The sequence below is a fragment of the Platichthys flesus genome, chromosome 21 (genome assembly GCF_949316205.1).
Source record: "Platichthys flesus chromosome 21, fPlaFle2.1, whole genome shotgun sequence".
Lineage (NCBI taxonomy): Eukaryota > Metazoa > Chordata > Actinopteri > Pleuronectiformes > Pleuronectidae > Platichthys > Platichthys flesus.
In genome coordinates, this window is record NC_084965.1 from 12,616,500 (window position 1) to 12,630,746 (window position 14,247).

At 42.3% G+C, this 14,247-nt stretch overlaps 2 protein-coding genes across 4 annotated transcripts in view; both read right to left on the minus strand.

Annotated features, from left to right (window-relative positions):
- The window catches only part of c21h8orf34 (chromosome 21 C8orf34 homolog), a 53,235-nt gene extending 41,138 nt beyond the window's left edge, over nucleotides 1–12,097 (minus strand). For both annotated transcript variants that reach the window (XR_009912020.1, XM_062380066.1), the window contains exons 1-3: nucleotides 11,682–12,097; nucleotides 571–715; nucleotides 207–338 (exon numbers count right to left, since the gene is read on the minus strand). Coding sequence is in view for 1 of the 2 variants with exons in the window: in XM_062380066.1 (XP_062236050.1) it covers nucleotides 207–338; nucleotides 571–715; nucleotides 11,682–11,750 (346 nt within the window). In the remaining variant the exon portion in view is untranslated. The remainder of the gene's footprint in view (nucleotides 1–206; nucleotides 339–570; nucleotides 716–11,681) is intronic.
- A 667-nt stretch (nucleotides 12,098–12,764) lies between these two features.
- prex2 (phosphatidylinositol-3,4,5-trisphosphate-dependent Rac exchange factor 2) overlaps nucleotides 12,765–14,247 on the minus strand; it is an 85,862-nt gene continuing 84,379 nt past the window's right edge. For both annotated transcript variants that reach the window (XM_062379579.1, XM_062379580.1), the window contains exon 41: nucleotides 12,765–13,853. In XM_062379579.1, the coding sequence (XP_062235563.1) occupies nucleotides 13,808–13,853 (46 nt within the window). In that variant the 3' untranslated portion in view covers nucleotides 12,765–13,807. The remainder of the gene's footprint in view (nucleotides 13,854–14,247) is intronic.

The following is a 14,247-nucleotide window of genomic DNA, read 5'->3' on the forward strand; positions in this document are numbered from 1 at the left end:
TGACTTTAATTAGATACAATGATATCAAATAAAAAATGGGGATTAAAGTCAACGAAGCATGTAATTGGGATACAAGCGATAAGACAGGTATCAAACGTGTGCAGGTCCCATATTATGCGTGTGGGTGTTTATGTGTGAGATCACCAAAAAATGTGAAGAGCCTTTCTGATGAGTGCAGACGGCTTGGAAGCAAATGAGAAACTCACGAGACTTGGATTCCGGTGAAGGAGGGGAGATACTGGACATGGCCAGGTCGCTCTTGGATTTCTTGGGTTTCTTTGGGTGAATTTGCCACGGCTTCTCATAGCTGCTGTACTCCCTTCGAGGGTTCTTGCTTTCTGTTGGTAGAAAAAGTCACAATTAGCGTCCACAGCACAGTCTTAGAAAGTGTACACGCACTGAAGGTTTACTCTGCAAGCCCCGTCGGCTATATCAACTTACTATTTATCATAACCTGTGGATAGTGTAGGGAGGAGAAGGTAAAATGATATATGCCTCATTCTACATGCATGTGCACATTTTGCATGCTTGCAGGCGTGGGTACCGTTTAACATACGGTGCGTTACTGACCTGGAGAGCCCTGTGCCCACAAGGCTGCGGAGCCAGAGAGAGCTCGGTGCAGCTTGCCGGGGCTGCCTTGCTTGGTCTGCAGGTGATCAATGAGAAAAGGGATTGGATGGTCTGGGGTCTCAGTTATCAACTTGGCCATCAACTCCTACAGGAGCAGAGTAAAGCAGAGGGCAGTTAGACAAAAGACTGTTTGGCCAGCGGTGTATCCAGCATGTTCAAGCAGAGATAATCAATCCCACGCAAGATTGAGAAGTCCTGTTTTGTAGTTGACTTCACTATCAAGGGAGAGTGCATGAAAGCAATTGGCCGGTGTGGCGAGATAATCCCCGTGTCTTCAATAATCCCCGTGTCTTCAATTTGCTACGGTGTCAACATCCTAAAAAATACAAAAAGTCAGGGCAAACAAGACAACAGGGTTTCCCCAAAGATGGAGAGCTCTTCCCTTTTGTATCAATTAGCGGTAAACATGTCAGAGAGCTCCGTCACGATCAGTCCTTCAAGACACGAGGACACACACGCAAACAAACACTGCAGAGTTATTCAGTGCATTTTTAAAGATAAGCCATTCCCTGATGTTTCATGGGCATGAGCAGCATGTGTTTTATGTAAGAGCCGACAAAGACAGACATAGAAAAGACCCATCGGCTCATTCATAGTCTTAAATTATGACTTCTGTGATGGGAAAAAATCAAGTTAGTTCAATGAAGGAGAAACATCATTTGTATTCTCACTGGGGGAAAACTGAGAATAAAATGCACAAATTAGGTTTTGATCTTGATTTATTGGCAAATTACTGAAAGACAGGTAAAGCAGTGGGAACGTTATTTTAATCTAAGGAAGTGAGACACTGAAGAACAGGGGGCTGAGGGAATTGTTCATAGGACAGATTTACAAAGGGGAAGCTGCCAAAACAAAATAAAACAGAGTGCAGAGGATGGAGAACAAGGAAAGCACACAGGGAGTCACAGTAGCAGGTGCTGAGGGCAGAGGCCACAACTTACTCTGCATGCTGATATTAAATCTGTCAAGTGCATGATTGGAATCTGGTATCAATTGTTGTAACTAATCACGTCCTATCTCTGAACTTTGCCAAGTCATAGGTAAAAACAACTTCAGTTATAAACTTGGTAACACAACATTCAACAGAAATCTAAAAATAATTACGGCACCAAAGCAACTTTTCTTTTATGTCGGCTGGGGGGAATTACAGATGCGTCTGAAGCTGGTGTTTGAAGTGAACTGAGCATGTGTGAGAGTGTGTGTGTGTGTTGTGTGTGTGTTGACATGATATGGAATGAGTAATAACTCAGTTGTACCAGTTTAAGCCAGTCAGAGCAACCGTAGCAGCTGACTTCTGGGTTACGACTGCGGAGAAGAAAGTCATTAGTAGACTGCAGTGAATTGGCAGTAATGTATGGATAAAAAGTGTGTTTGTGTGTGCGGGTGTGTGTGTGTGTGTCTGTGTGTGTTAGATTTACGTGTTTAATTGCAGCAACACAAAGTCATGTAGTCCTAAGCTCTGGTGGCTGCTGCAGGTTTGCCCTTGTGGACCTGCTCATGTATCTGCATGTTTTTTTTTAGTAGGTGGGGGTTGGCTTCAGGGAGGCAGCCTGTGTGTGTGTGTGTGTGTGTGTGTTTGTGTGTTTGTGTGTTAGCCAGCCTTGGCTGCACTGTGTGTGCTCAGAAAGCTAATCAGGTAAATGGTCAGGGGGAAATTCCTGCTCGGCCCCAGTGTCTCCAGCAGCTCTGACAGCAACCAGCGTGTGTAGAAACAAACAGGGGTCGCACGGCAATGGTTTCTCTGCCGACTGCACATCTGACAATAGAGGGAATACGCTCCTCTGAAGAGAACGAGAGAATTTTCAGCACAGTAGGAGTTTAGTTCAGCATATCCTCAAAACTGCAATGGATTTGTGAGGCGTGTGAAACAATTAGAAACCACCAACAGTGCGAAGACGTCGAAGAGTAATTACTGCTGAGGGTGATTTAACCATCCTTCCAACAGGACGTCCACAAATGAGGTTTGTAATTTGGTAGTAGACACAGGAAGTCAAACTAGCAGAGCTCTGTTCACTGCCCAGGGTTTCAAAGTCTTGATCGTTTTTTTAGGGAGATGGGGGGGTAACAAGGCAGAAGTGCAGCTCTTTTTAAGGAATGACTATGAGATGGTGGTTTTCAGGATTGCGCTTCCCAGTGGAAAGTGCACGAGTTCTTGTACTGGGATTAGGTTCTAATTATAAACCAAGGTACATGTTTCCTCTCAGCAGTGCTTTGACTTTGCACACCTTACAATACTGTATAGGGTTGAATGAAGAGCCCCCTGATGCTTTAACATGGTATGAAAATCTAATGTCCATCTTCCCCATCGATCTTCAGAGAAGAGGCTGCACATGTGGGCACACCTGCATTTCCCCCATATCTGTACCGACAGTAGAGTGACTGCTTATGCTCCAGAGTGTTTTGCATCCATGACACAAGATGCTGGAGGAGCTAATGCCCCATTGTGTCCCTCAATCTCCAATAAACATCGGAAAAATGTAAGCAAGCGGCGGCACTGAATCTGCACCGGGGGGGATTTGCGTACATTACATAACTCGCATATCGAGCGCAGCGAGGTAACTGTATCTGACACTTTCAATTTCTATGGTAATGCTGTGATTTCAAACCATGAGTTCTGCTTAATAAGCCCGTGGAGTTTGACTCGTGGGCATATGTTGTTTGACAGGAGCCAGAGTAAGATGTTGAGAAAAAATTGGGTCAACATTTTGTGTATTCAAGGAGACTTCAATATTATTTGGCTTAAATAGAAAATGCATCAGCAGAACAGCATCCTTAGCATGTGTGTGTCTGTGTGTGTGAGTGAAAGAGAGGAAGGGAGTCACAGCCTTGGCCTCACTGTTCAATAAGCAGGGCAACAGGTAGCATGAGCGGCCTAGACGTGCAGTCCATATCTGTGCAGATCTGTGGTCGGAGCGAGGTATCAGGGCGCCCCAGGCGTTTGGGTTTGGCGGTTGGTAATCGACAAGCTGTCAGCCGGGCCAAGAGACACCCGTGTCCTTGGAAGCTCTCAAGGTCTCCCCCGGGGGACGGTGACAATCATGATACTCTCACCGACACGCCTTCTGCATCTCTGCAACTCAAACAAACTTTCCCCCCCAAAGTGGTGTGAGGAGAGGAGAGGTCAGCAATCAGGGAAAGTTCTGAAGGGCTTTCACGGGTGATAGATTGAAGGGCGGAGGGAGAGACGTCCACAGAGTTTAACGATGACAGAGACCATCCATCCTGCTTAAGTGTCATTACGAGGATAACAAATCTTCCCGGCCCTAAGGGGTTCGTTTCTATTTTCGAACATGGGAACTCTCTGAGGGAATCAAAGACGGTATCAGGAAGAAAGTGCAAAGTTAAATAAAAAGGCAGATTAAAAAGTAAAATGATATTTATTGACAAGAGTTGATGCAGATAAGCCCTGAGATCTGAGTGACTTCACTGGAGCGTTACCCTTTCTTTGTCAAATGATGGATTTCCACCTCAGCTGTTGCAGCCACAACACTTAAAATGCTCGGGACACATTTCTATGACGTCTGTGTTCCTGAAACGAAATTGTAAGCTAATAGATTGTATATTTCAAGATAAATAGAGGTTGAAAATATATTTTACCAGGATCAAAATCACCATCACCAGCAGCACATTCTGAATTAAAACCCAATAACTTTTGGAGCTTGGTCTCTAATCAGCTATAAAACCTGAAATCTTTTCTTCACCACTTGTCCTTGTGTAAAAAACATTCAAAAGGCAGCAACAGCTCTTCCCAGACTCCCGAGAGGGCACTGATTTACAGAACCTGCCATTTGTCAGTGAAATATGGAAATGCAAAGTCACACCAGCAGGGGTATTTAAGGTGACGTCTGCGTGTCTGTCCACTGAGCTTCAAACACAGAAAAGGGTCATTCCTGGGGAGAAGGAGAACAATGTGACAAGCCCAATTAGATGAACTGGACTAGAGTGAGAGAAAGACGCCACTGGAAGACATCCAGACCTTGAACAGGGAGCAGACGAGAGCAGCACAGATCAGACGGGAGAGAGGAGACCGTGGGAGAGGCAATGTCACCATCGATGCTTTTATCTACCTCAGTCCCCGCATTGTTCATTTTTAAGTTTTGCAATTGCACAAATGTTCATACGGACTCATTATTTGTTCATTAATCTACGAGAAGGCGACGGGATATTATATTCCCAGTGCTCATGTTGTTAAATGTGCCCGATTGCTGATTTCTTCCCAATTTTTGAATAACTGTTAAAGATTTGGGGTCTTGGATTATTTTGGGGGTCTTGGATTATTTTTCATAATCTACAATCATCACGTTGGACTCACATTGGACACACAAAATTAGTTTGCCAGTTATTGTTGTCATGTAAAGTCAGTCTCAGAACAACAGGTTAGGTCCAGGAGGTAGTGATTTGTGAAGAGCTGCATTTCTCAAAAATAACTTGCACCCCCAAGTCCGAGCCACTGATTCAGACCACGGTCCTTCATCTGAGGACACAAGCATTCTTATATTCAAGTTTTAATGATGTTCCAAGAGTGTCTGCTGGTCACATCAAATAGGTTTTACTGCCTTATTTCCACTTGTGTCCTAAACGGTGTCTGATGAAGTGCAATTTTCTAAATATGCACTTGAGTGGATAAACTGCTCAAGAGTCTTAATACATGATAAACTCTAGAACAGATTTCTGCAGAAAAACATGGACATAGCTTTTAAGCAATTCCTAACTGTATAACCCAAGGAAGAAGAAAATCTTTTATGATTTAATAACATATTTAAACCTCTGCTCAGACACACACTGTATCCCAGTAATCCCTCATTGAATTAACATACACACTGAGATATTATAGGTCGACTGTAACGCTCCTAGCAGCAGATGATCAGAGCAGATGATAAGCTCCCCCGACTTGAACACTAGAATGACTGTGAATTACGCTCATGGTATTAACCACAACCGTAATTGAACATGATAACTTTATTAGCATTCAGCACAGAGACACTTCCTCTTGTCGAATCGCAGAAGCTCTCGGCTTCAATCTTTGGTTTCCCAATCTTCAAACCTTCCTCATTTTGTACATTTCTAATTGTGTCACTGCCTGAACTCCCAGGAATCCTCTGTTGCCCCTGTTCACCTGCCTGTCTTGTTTTTACTCCGAGGTGGCCTGAGGGGAGCTGTGTTAAGCATGACCAAATAAAAGCATCTAGAAAACCCAAAACTTGGCCTTACTAGTTAGGATCAACCAAACAGCAACCGTTTCTCTCCTTTCATATTTGACTGTTGATTTCTAAATGTGAATCTTTGAAATGTTTTCCTCTGGAACTTGAGAGAAAACAAAAAGGAAACGCCTCATTTCCCTTTTGGTGTGAACAAGCTGCCACCAGACATTGCAAATTGCACATTAGACTAAACTGACAGCATTGACTTTCAGCACGCCTTCTGAGTTTGCTAATAGGATTTTAAGTGAGCATTTCTGTGTTTAGATGTAAATATCTAAGATACAATATCTCACTAGCGCACACAAGACTGGAAGTGTTGCTCATTAGACACAAAACACTCAGTCGTGAAGGCATATGTGGATTGTCCTGCTCCAAAGGACCTCAGCTCTCATATTGGACTTTACAATATATCAATATTAAATGGTCAGTTGTTATGCTACGATAAACAACCTCAGTTTTGTAGATATCCTTGCTTTGAATTGTTGGCTGAGGTGAAATAACAAATCGAAAACCAAACATTGAACTTTAATAACTGGGTTATGGTCTATATCACCGTGAATCCAACCACAGATTTTTTATTTGTCCCTTCTCAACAAAGATACCTGGACTCTGCGTATTGGCTGATCCAGTGCATTAAAAGAAATATACATAGAAATTAACTCAAGAAGTTTGTCAGTTTTATTTCTTGCTTTGGGGCCGTCTCTATATAAATCCGCGCTCTCCTCGTGCTCTTTTTCAAGTGATGGTTCTTCATGTGCTCTGAGATTGCCAGTGTTGTAATCAGAAACACTACTGCCTTGGAACTGAGGTATTTTTCGGTCGCCGTTTTACTTGTGAGACTTTCCGGCGTGAAATATTGCCAAACTGCAGCCATTTTATCTAGCCTTGGCTAACGAGACACCAGAAGTCCCTTGTTCCGTTCCATTCACAGCACTCACCAGTTGTAGTTCAGTGCCAAGTCAGAAGTGATTCCCGGGAAAAGAAAATTGCAGTTTTATCCGGGTGAGACTAAGAAAGACATGGCATTGGTGCAGTACATAGACTCACATACTGCAGTATCTAAAGCATTTGCGACAAAAAGGTTTCCCAGTGTGTTTGTACTAGACGTGTAATTAGACCCATGATGGATTCTCCTGGATGTACAGCTGAACGTCGCTGTATGGGCTGCAATAAATGGTGTGTGGGTGATCTGTCTCTACGGTCCACCATTACAAATGTTTCCAGTCCTGGCTTTGATTATCTGTGACACACACACCATAGATTTCAAACAATTTCTCTGGAACTGTAAAGACATTACAGATAAAACGAGACACAAAGATAGAGCACACACTGCTATAACACAGTAAGTGAAAATAGCCCAAGCCCAATCACACCAGGGCCAATAAATCTCTTCCGCGGGGAGCGGATCAATGGGTCAGGCTGTGTGTCTGTCCGAGTCCTGCCTGGACAAACTGACCTCTGCCCAGTGCTACAGAGCTGCACTGCTGAGACCCCGAGCACCGCAGATCAGAGGAACTGCACAGCAAAACATAGTGGACTGAATCTCTATCCATATGGATGGACATACTCTAGAAATCTCTCAGAGGAGTCCTCTTATTTTATTTTATTATTTTACGAGGTAGCAACACCAATAGCAGGAAAAGAGAGACTCACTGATTTGAATCCATGCACCTTTACCCAAGTTATCGGCCCGAAACTGAGCAGATTCATCAGCAGTGGTCTTCTCTTTGTATTTATCGATTTCAATGATGTCATTTTCATTTTGTTCCCGCACGTTGGAAATTACATTAGGGATCATTCTATTGTGAGAATGGAAATCTGAGGCAGAAACATACCGTATCTCAATGAGATAAGAAACAAAGTGATTAATTGGATTAGCGTTCTCTGCGTTTTGTATTCTCATTGTGCATTTTCTTAGGTGCTGTTGTGCACTAATAAAACATCTAAAATGATAAGACGCAGCAATACAGACCTGATTCATTTCATTAAAGATGTATCCAAGCCAGTGCCAATCCAGTTTGCTACTCATCTGTGTCTTAATAATACTGTATCAGCAAGGGGTCATAAAAAGCCCTGTGCTGAGACCAATTCGAAGCCACAGTATATTAGCAGACCACGATTCCAGCTAAAGAAGTCACTGAAGAAAAAGTTAAGACTTGAAGAGTCAAACCAATTCGTTACAACTCAACGTTTGACTTTTACACCATTTCCAGTTCAAACCAGTGACACTATTTGGTCGGAGCTGCATTAACAGGATCCATTGCTTCACACAGCCACTGCTTCCACATGGCAATTATATTGACTTAGACATGAAGGATCGCAGCGGGGAGGAAAAGGAGAGTGGTTTTCATACCGTCTGGTGATAAGAGGCAAATGACTGCTCCATTTTTACCACCCGCTGCTGTCATACAAGTTTAAATGTCAGAGATTTACACTTTGATCACGCAGATCTTCTCTGATAATGCCAAGATCAGAGAATTCCACAGATTTTCTCACACAGGTGAAGCGGTTCTGTCATATTCTAAATGCCAGGAAAGTGGAGATTCACCCAACCCACACATACGCCTGCTGCATCCAATACGTCCGCTTGCTTTAACGGCTACACTGGCAACTCTTCCTCTAACACAGATGTATGAAAGGTCACGCTGGACCTAAACCATTTAGCGAATGGAAAAGAGTAAGTGTTGGAAAATAATAAGTGGCTGACAATAATCCAGGGTGCAATTACTTCAATTATTATGAAAGGCTGCTTCACGTCTTAGAGAATATTCTGCTGGTGTTGACTCAGCTTGCTATCTCCGAAAAGCAACCATTTCATTAGTGAGAGAAGGAAAAAAAAAAACAATTCTCTGGCAAATCATAAGCCGTGTCTCATCAGAGTGAGTAAATGAATCCCTGCTCGCTGTTACACAGACGTTTTAATACTGCGGCGCTGTGGGGGGGGAGAGGGACGAGGTTATGGGGTTTGCAAAGAGCAGCTTCTGGTAAAGGAATAGATCCCATTGAGCGTTTACACAGCATGACGTAAGAGGCAGAGCGTTAATTAGAGATGGATCAGAGAAGAACTCGGATCTTCATACACGATGTTAGCTGACCTATCTTCAGCTAACATGATGCTTCATTACACTTTGTTGAGGCTCCTCAATTAATATATTAAGACAATAATTGTAGACAAAAGTAAGATCACCTTGACCGATATGGAGTTTTGGGGGACGATACTGGTATGGAAGAGAGAAGGGTTTCCGAAATCAATTTGTCAGCTATAATAAAAAAATGTCAGTGATTACCAAGATGTCGTTATCATACCCTCGTTTAGATTTTAACCATAAACTTTATTATTAATAACAATAGAGCAATAAACCTAAATAGGCTGATCTTCAGTTGAAAAAAGGTACTTTTCCATGTAAAATGAAATACACATTAGTTCTGTAAAATGTAATCTCATATCGACAAATACAATCGCAGGTACCGATACGTCTGTGAAAGGCTAACATCAACCGGTCATGCTCCTGTTAAAACGAATAATGTTTTGAATGATGAGTGTTAATCAACTCACATTAAAACCAATCAGGAGACATTTTATTCCGTCTCTGGAAAATACAATTACTGCAGAAACCGGGTTGTGTCACTAATGTGTGTATTGCATCGCACTAATCCTTGTAATGGTCTTTTTACCTTAAATAAATTTATAAGATGTACACATATGAATCCATAGTTTGAGACGTGTGCTCTTGTAACCGAGAGGTGTTGCATTTAACCAAAAAGTGTTGTTCTCATTTTGTTTGAATGACAATCGAAGTTTCAATCAGCTCTTTTTGGTTGAAGCAGCGCAGCAGAACCATTGTGTGATTACATCTGCTGCACGACCGCTCTCTTCATCTGATCTAAAAAAGGAAAATTACAAAAGGGATTCCTGCAGCTCTTCCTGGATTCTTCTTTTTCAAATTGTTTCTTCACAACCGACTGCACTTGGATGAATTCTCTTTGAGACAAGACCAAGGTTCTGTTCAAGCGCAACACCAGGGGAGCGCCTGCGTCATTTTCTCATGAGAGAGGCAGACCCAGGAGATGTATACTCCTCTTACTACATCTCTTTCCAACATCGTCAACCGACCTGAAACTCCTCACAGCCTCTGCGCAGTCGGCAATGATCGTTAAAGCTCAGGATAAAAAGTCTACAGGGTTCCTTCAGGACACATGATGCAATGCAAAGCATGAAAGAGCTTCACCCAGTGAGCTCATCGATCTTTGGAGCAAAGGTGTTTTTTCATCAGCACCGCAGGCGCCACCGTTAAGTCCCATTTTGCTCTAATCATCTTCAACGGTCACATAAAGGAGTTTAATTGTGGCTAAGAACAGGCGAGGGGGGGGGGGGTGAGGCAGAGAGTAGAGGGGGGAGACAGGTGGAAGAGGAAAAATGGAGGGAGGAAAAACAAACAGAGAGAGAGAGCACACACACACACACACACAAACACACACACACGGTTGACTATCAATGTGTGGTTGTGGCCTCAGTAAGATTCCCTTATTCCCTTCCTTCACAGGGTAGGTCTCTGTCCACGGTGCTGAAACGACCCTCGCCACTGCTCCTACATCTGCCTAACAGGCACTTCAATTTGTGTGTGTGTTTGCTGCGACTACACAACCAGCTGAAGCACGGGACTCACACGTCAGCACTTTTTTTCCCCGCAGAAACACACCACGCATGTGAATACTGCACGGTGCATGTTCAGCCCACCGCATTACGCTGCTCTCGCCTGCTCTTGTTTGAAGACACTCGCTCAATCATCTCAACGCCACATGGATTCTTGTCCTCTCCATCTTTGCCGTGATCCCGCCTCACACCTGTGTGCGGTCCTGCTCTGAGCCATAAATCCAACAGCAAACAAAAGGATGAAGTCATGCTCTCCCCTGGGCTGCTCAGGAGCCACCCTGAGAATACACACACCGATCCTCCTGACTGGCAAACAAACAGACAGGCAGGCAGGCAGGCAGCTCCCCTGTAACCTCACCAAACCGAGTGTGTGTGGAGTCAGCGTCTTATTGAAATGCAAACGACTGTAGGAAGAGCTGAACACGGAGATGTGAGCGTAAACGCGGCGGCCAATATTCCTCTGTGCTAGAGTGGTGAGTGGAGTAGCAGTGGGACAGCTCAGGAAGTGCATGGAGAAATGAAGGAAAATGCGAGGATGAATATGAATATCCACATCGCTAAATGCTTTAACATCTCCAGTGCAAGTGTATATAGGGAGAAATAACAGAGTCTTATGTAGCTTAATGGTTTGACATCTACGGTAAACCGTATATGAGGAGAAATAACAGAGTTTAATGTGGCTAAATGCCTCAATATAGAGATAGTGCAACTGTATATAAGGTTGAATAATAGCGTTTCAAGTACTAAATGTTATAATATCTACAATACAAGTGTATATAAGGTTGAATAATATAGTTTAATGTAACTATATGATTGAGTATCTACAGTGGAAGTGTATATATGACGAAATAATATAGCTTAAAGTACTAAATGCTTAAATATAGAGTATTGGTGTATATAAGGTTGAATAATAGAGTTTAAAGTACTAAATCATTTACTATCTGCAATACAAGAGTATATAAGGATACATAATATAGTTGAATCCAGCTAGATGGTTTAATATAGAGTAAAGGTGTATATAAGGTTGAATAATACAGTTTTAAGTACTAAATGCTTTACCAGCTAGTACAGGTAGTGATAGAGTTCTGTATAGTGTCAGTTACTCGAGTGTGACAGATCTGATCATTGAACACAAACTGGAGATAAATAGGATTCATGGAAAGAAGCGGTTCTTCAGAATGGGAACTTTCACTCACCTCGAACAAGGGACCGATCTTGTTCCTCTCCAGGTACGACTGGATCCTGGACTGCTGAGGGGACGCCATGAGGAAACTGTCCGTCCTCGCCGGAGCTTTTAACGGGATGAAATCACGGGGTGAGCCGCTGTCATTCGTCCTTCAGGAAGGGAGGGTGTCAAAAGAAAAAAAATACTCCCCGTTCAAAATGTCACCGAGCGCCTCGTTAGAGGTTGTGGAGCCCGGCTCATTGTGGAGACTCAGCCCGGGACCGTCCCCAGCTCGGCGGCGGCAGCTTCCCGGTGGACGCCGGCGGCTCAGCGGCGGCAGCGGCTCGGTGACACGGATCCCAAGTGTTCCGCTCACTGGCTGCCGGTGTTAACTGAGCCACTCCCATTCACCCACAGAGCGCAGCCTGCTCCCGGCCAGAGACTGAGTGTGAAGAGGTCCCGTCCGGACTCCTGCTCCGGGTCGGTCCCCCTGTCATCCACCGTGCGTCCTCCACGTGTCACATGACGCGAATTTATTCACGCTAAGAAACTGCGCAGTCTCACGTGCACCTCGCGGACGGTATTTAACGCAAACGTGTTACACATTCTGCAGAGTAACATAAAAGAAAAAAGTATAATTTATATAATTGGTGTCCTTCAGTGTAGATAAAACGGTTACTAAACAACCGTAGAATAAAACATTTAAATAAGATTTGATCGATTAATCGTTTTTATCGGTTAGCCAAGGTTTTAAACAGACAATGCAGACAAGAAGTATTTTTGGATAGTGAGTTATCATTTTAAATGTTTTCATATTTTCAGCTATATATCGTAAAGTTTATGGATAAACTGTAAAATATCAAGCCTCAATCACTTCTGTCAGTTATGACTCTTGCAAAATTATATATGAGTAATTTATATACATGAATATTGAATGATATCGATATCAGAAAGCTTAGTACGGCTTTAAGGTCAAAGGTTATGTTGTGTTCCATCACCGTTTTTTTACTTCCTTGTATCAATGTTGATATATATGTGTGTGTATGGGTTGATAAGGTATTACACATTTGTTGTACTCGGTTCATCGGCTCTACTTATAAGAAAGGCTGGATAGTGTTTTTCCATGAAGCAGGTCTGTTTATTACACTGAGATATTGTTCAAGTGATACATGTTAAATACAGAATAAACAAAGTCAGTCGTGAATTGGTCATAACCTCATTTGATCAGCTTTAATATATTTGAAAACATTTTTAGTGTTTTGAGGAAAATCCTTGCTGCAATAAGTCGTTTTATCACCATTGATGGAACAACAGAGACATCCGTGTGGGAACAGCACTGGAGCTTACTAATGCAGTTTATTATCACTGGGCTGTTTGCATGGCATTGAGTAATCCACCCTTCACTGACAACATCCAATAATAAGTAGCACATAGAGACACTTTAATCCTGAGTACTGTCTATATAAAATAACAGAATATATCTCACAGCTGTACTTCCCGTAAACTATCATGTGTTAATACTGATAAACCATTGAAAATCTTTATATTCATGCATACGACAGCCATTGAAGTTCAAAATCTTTAGGAAACAGCAGCAGGAGTCTTTTCTGCTTCTTTCTGCTAAAAGTGTATATTTACAGAAGATAAAAATCATGTCAGGAAGCGTTAGAAATGACATTCGTGTGATTAACGCATAGGAGGCAGAGGACAGAGACAGATTGTTGGCTAATCTGAACAAACACAAGGAAAATATCTTTTGAATCAAGGTTATCTTGCTTATTTCATATGCAAATGAAACTAAAAACATGACATGTAATCGTCCCACATGAAAAAAAGCAAATTTTTCAATGAAGCCAAGACACTGAGCTTATTTAAGTCCATTGAGATCAAATCCTTTGTTTTCTCATCTCCACGTCAGATGCATTACACAATAAAAAAACAAGTCAAAATATGTATAAAGTACAACTGTGAAAAATATAAAGTATTAAAAAATACTATTTACGTAAAAAAAAAAAAAAGAAAGTCTATTTACACTTAAGGCAGCTGTTCTGAGCATATAGAAATGTTCAGATGGGTTGATCCTTCATGAGCGGAGGGAAGACTTCCGGCGCGGAACGCCTCGGACTCACTGCTCAGCACCTTCCTGGGTGTAGTGCATTATGGGTCACCATCGGGGGGAGGGGGCTGGCACAGCTTGTACAACCTGGTCAGAGAAATACAAAAAGGCATTAAACTATCAAATATCAAATCTCAATTACATTTCTTTGACATCTTAGCAATCATTGTTAGTTTTTTTTTTTCTTATAACTAAATTTATTTCACTCTCTTTTATCTGTAACGGCATCAGCCAGCATCTGTCGCGCTCTAGACTCAAAGATTATATGTTCTTTTCTGACGCCGTAATGAAGAGAAAAATACTTTAGCAACAAATTTGTTTGGTTTTATTCATAATTCATCCATTATTTTCTCTGATCTCGGAGCAGATTTCTTCCGATATCAGCCTCTTTGCTTTTCTCTTAACAGAGCACTACTCTCGCCCGTATTTTAAATCCCCATTTACACCACTCACATCTTTTTGCTTTTGAATAGATTCACTT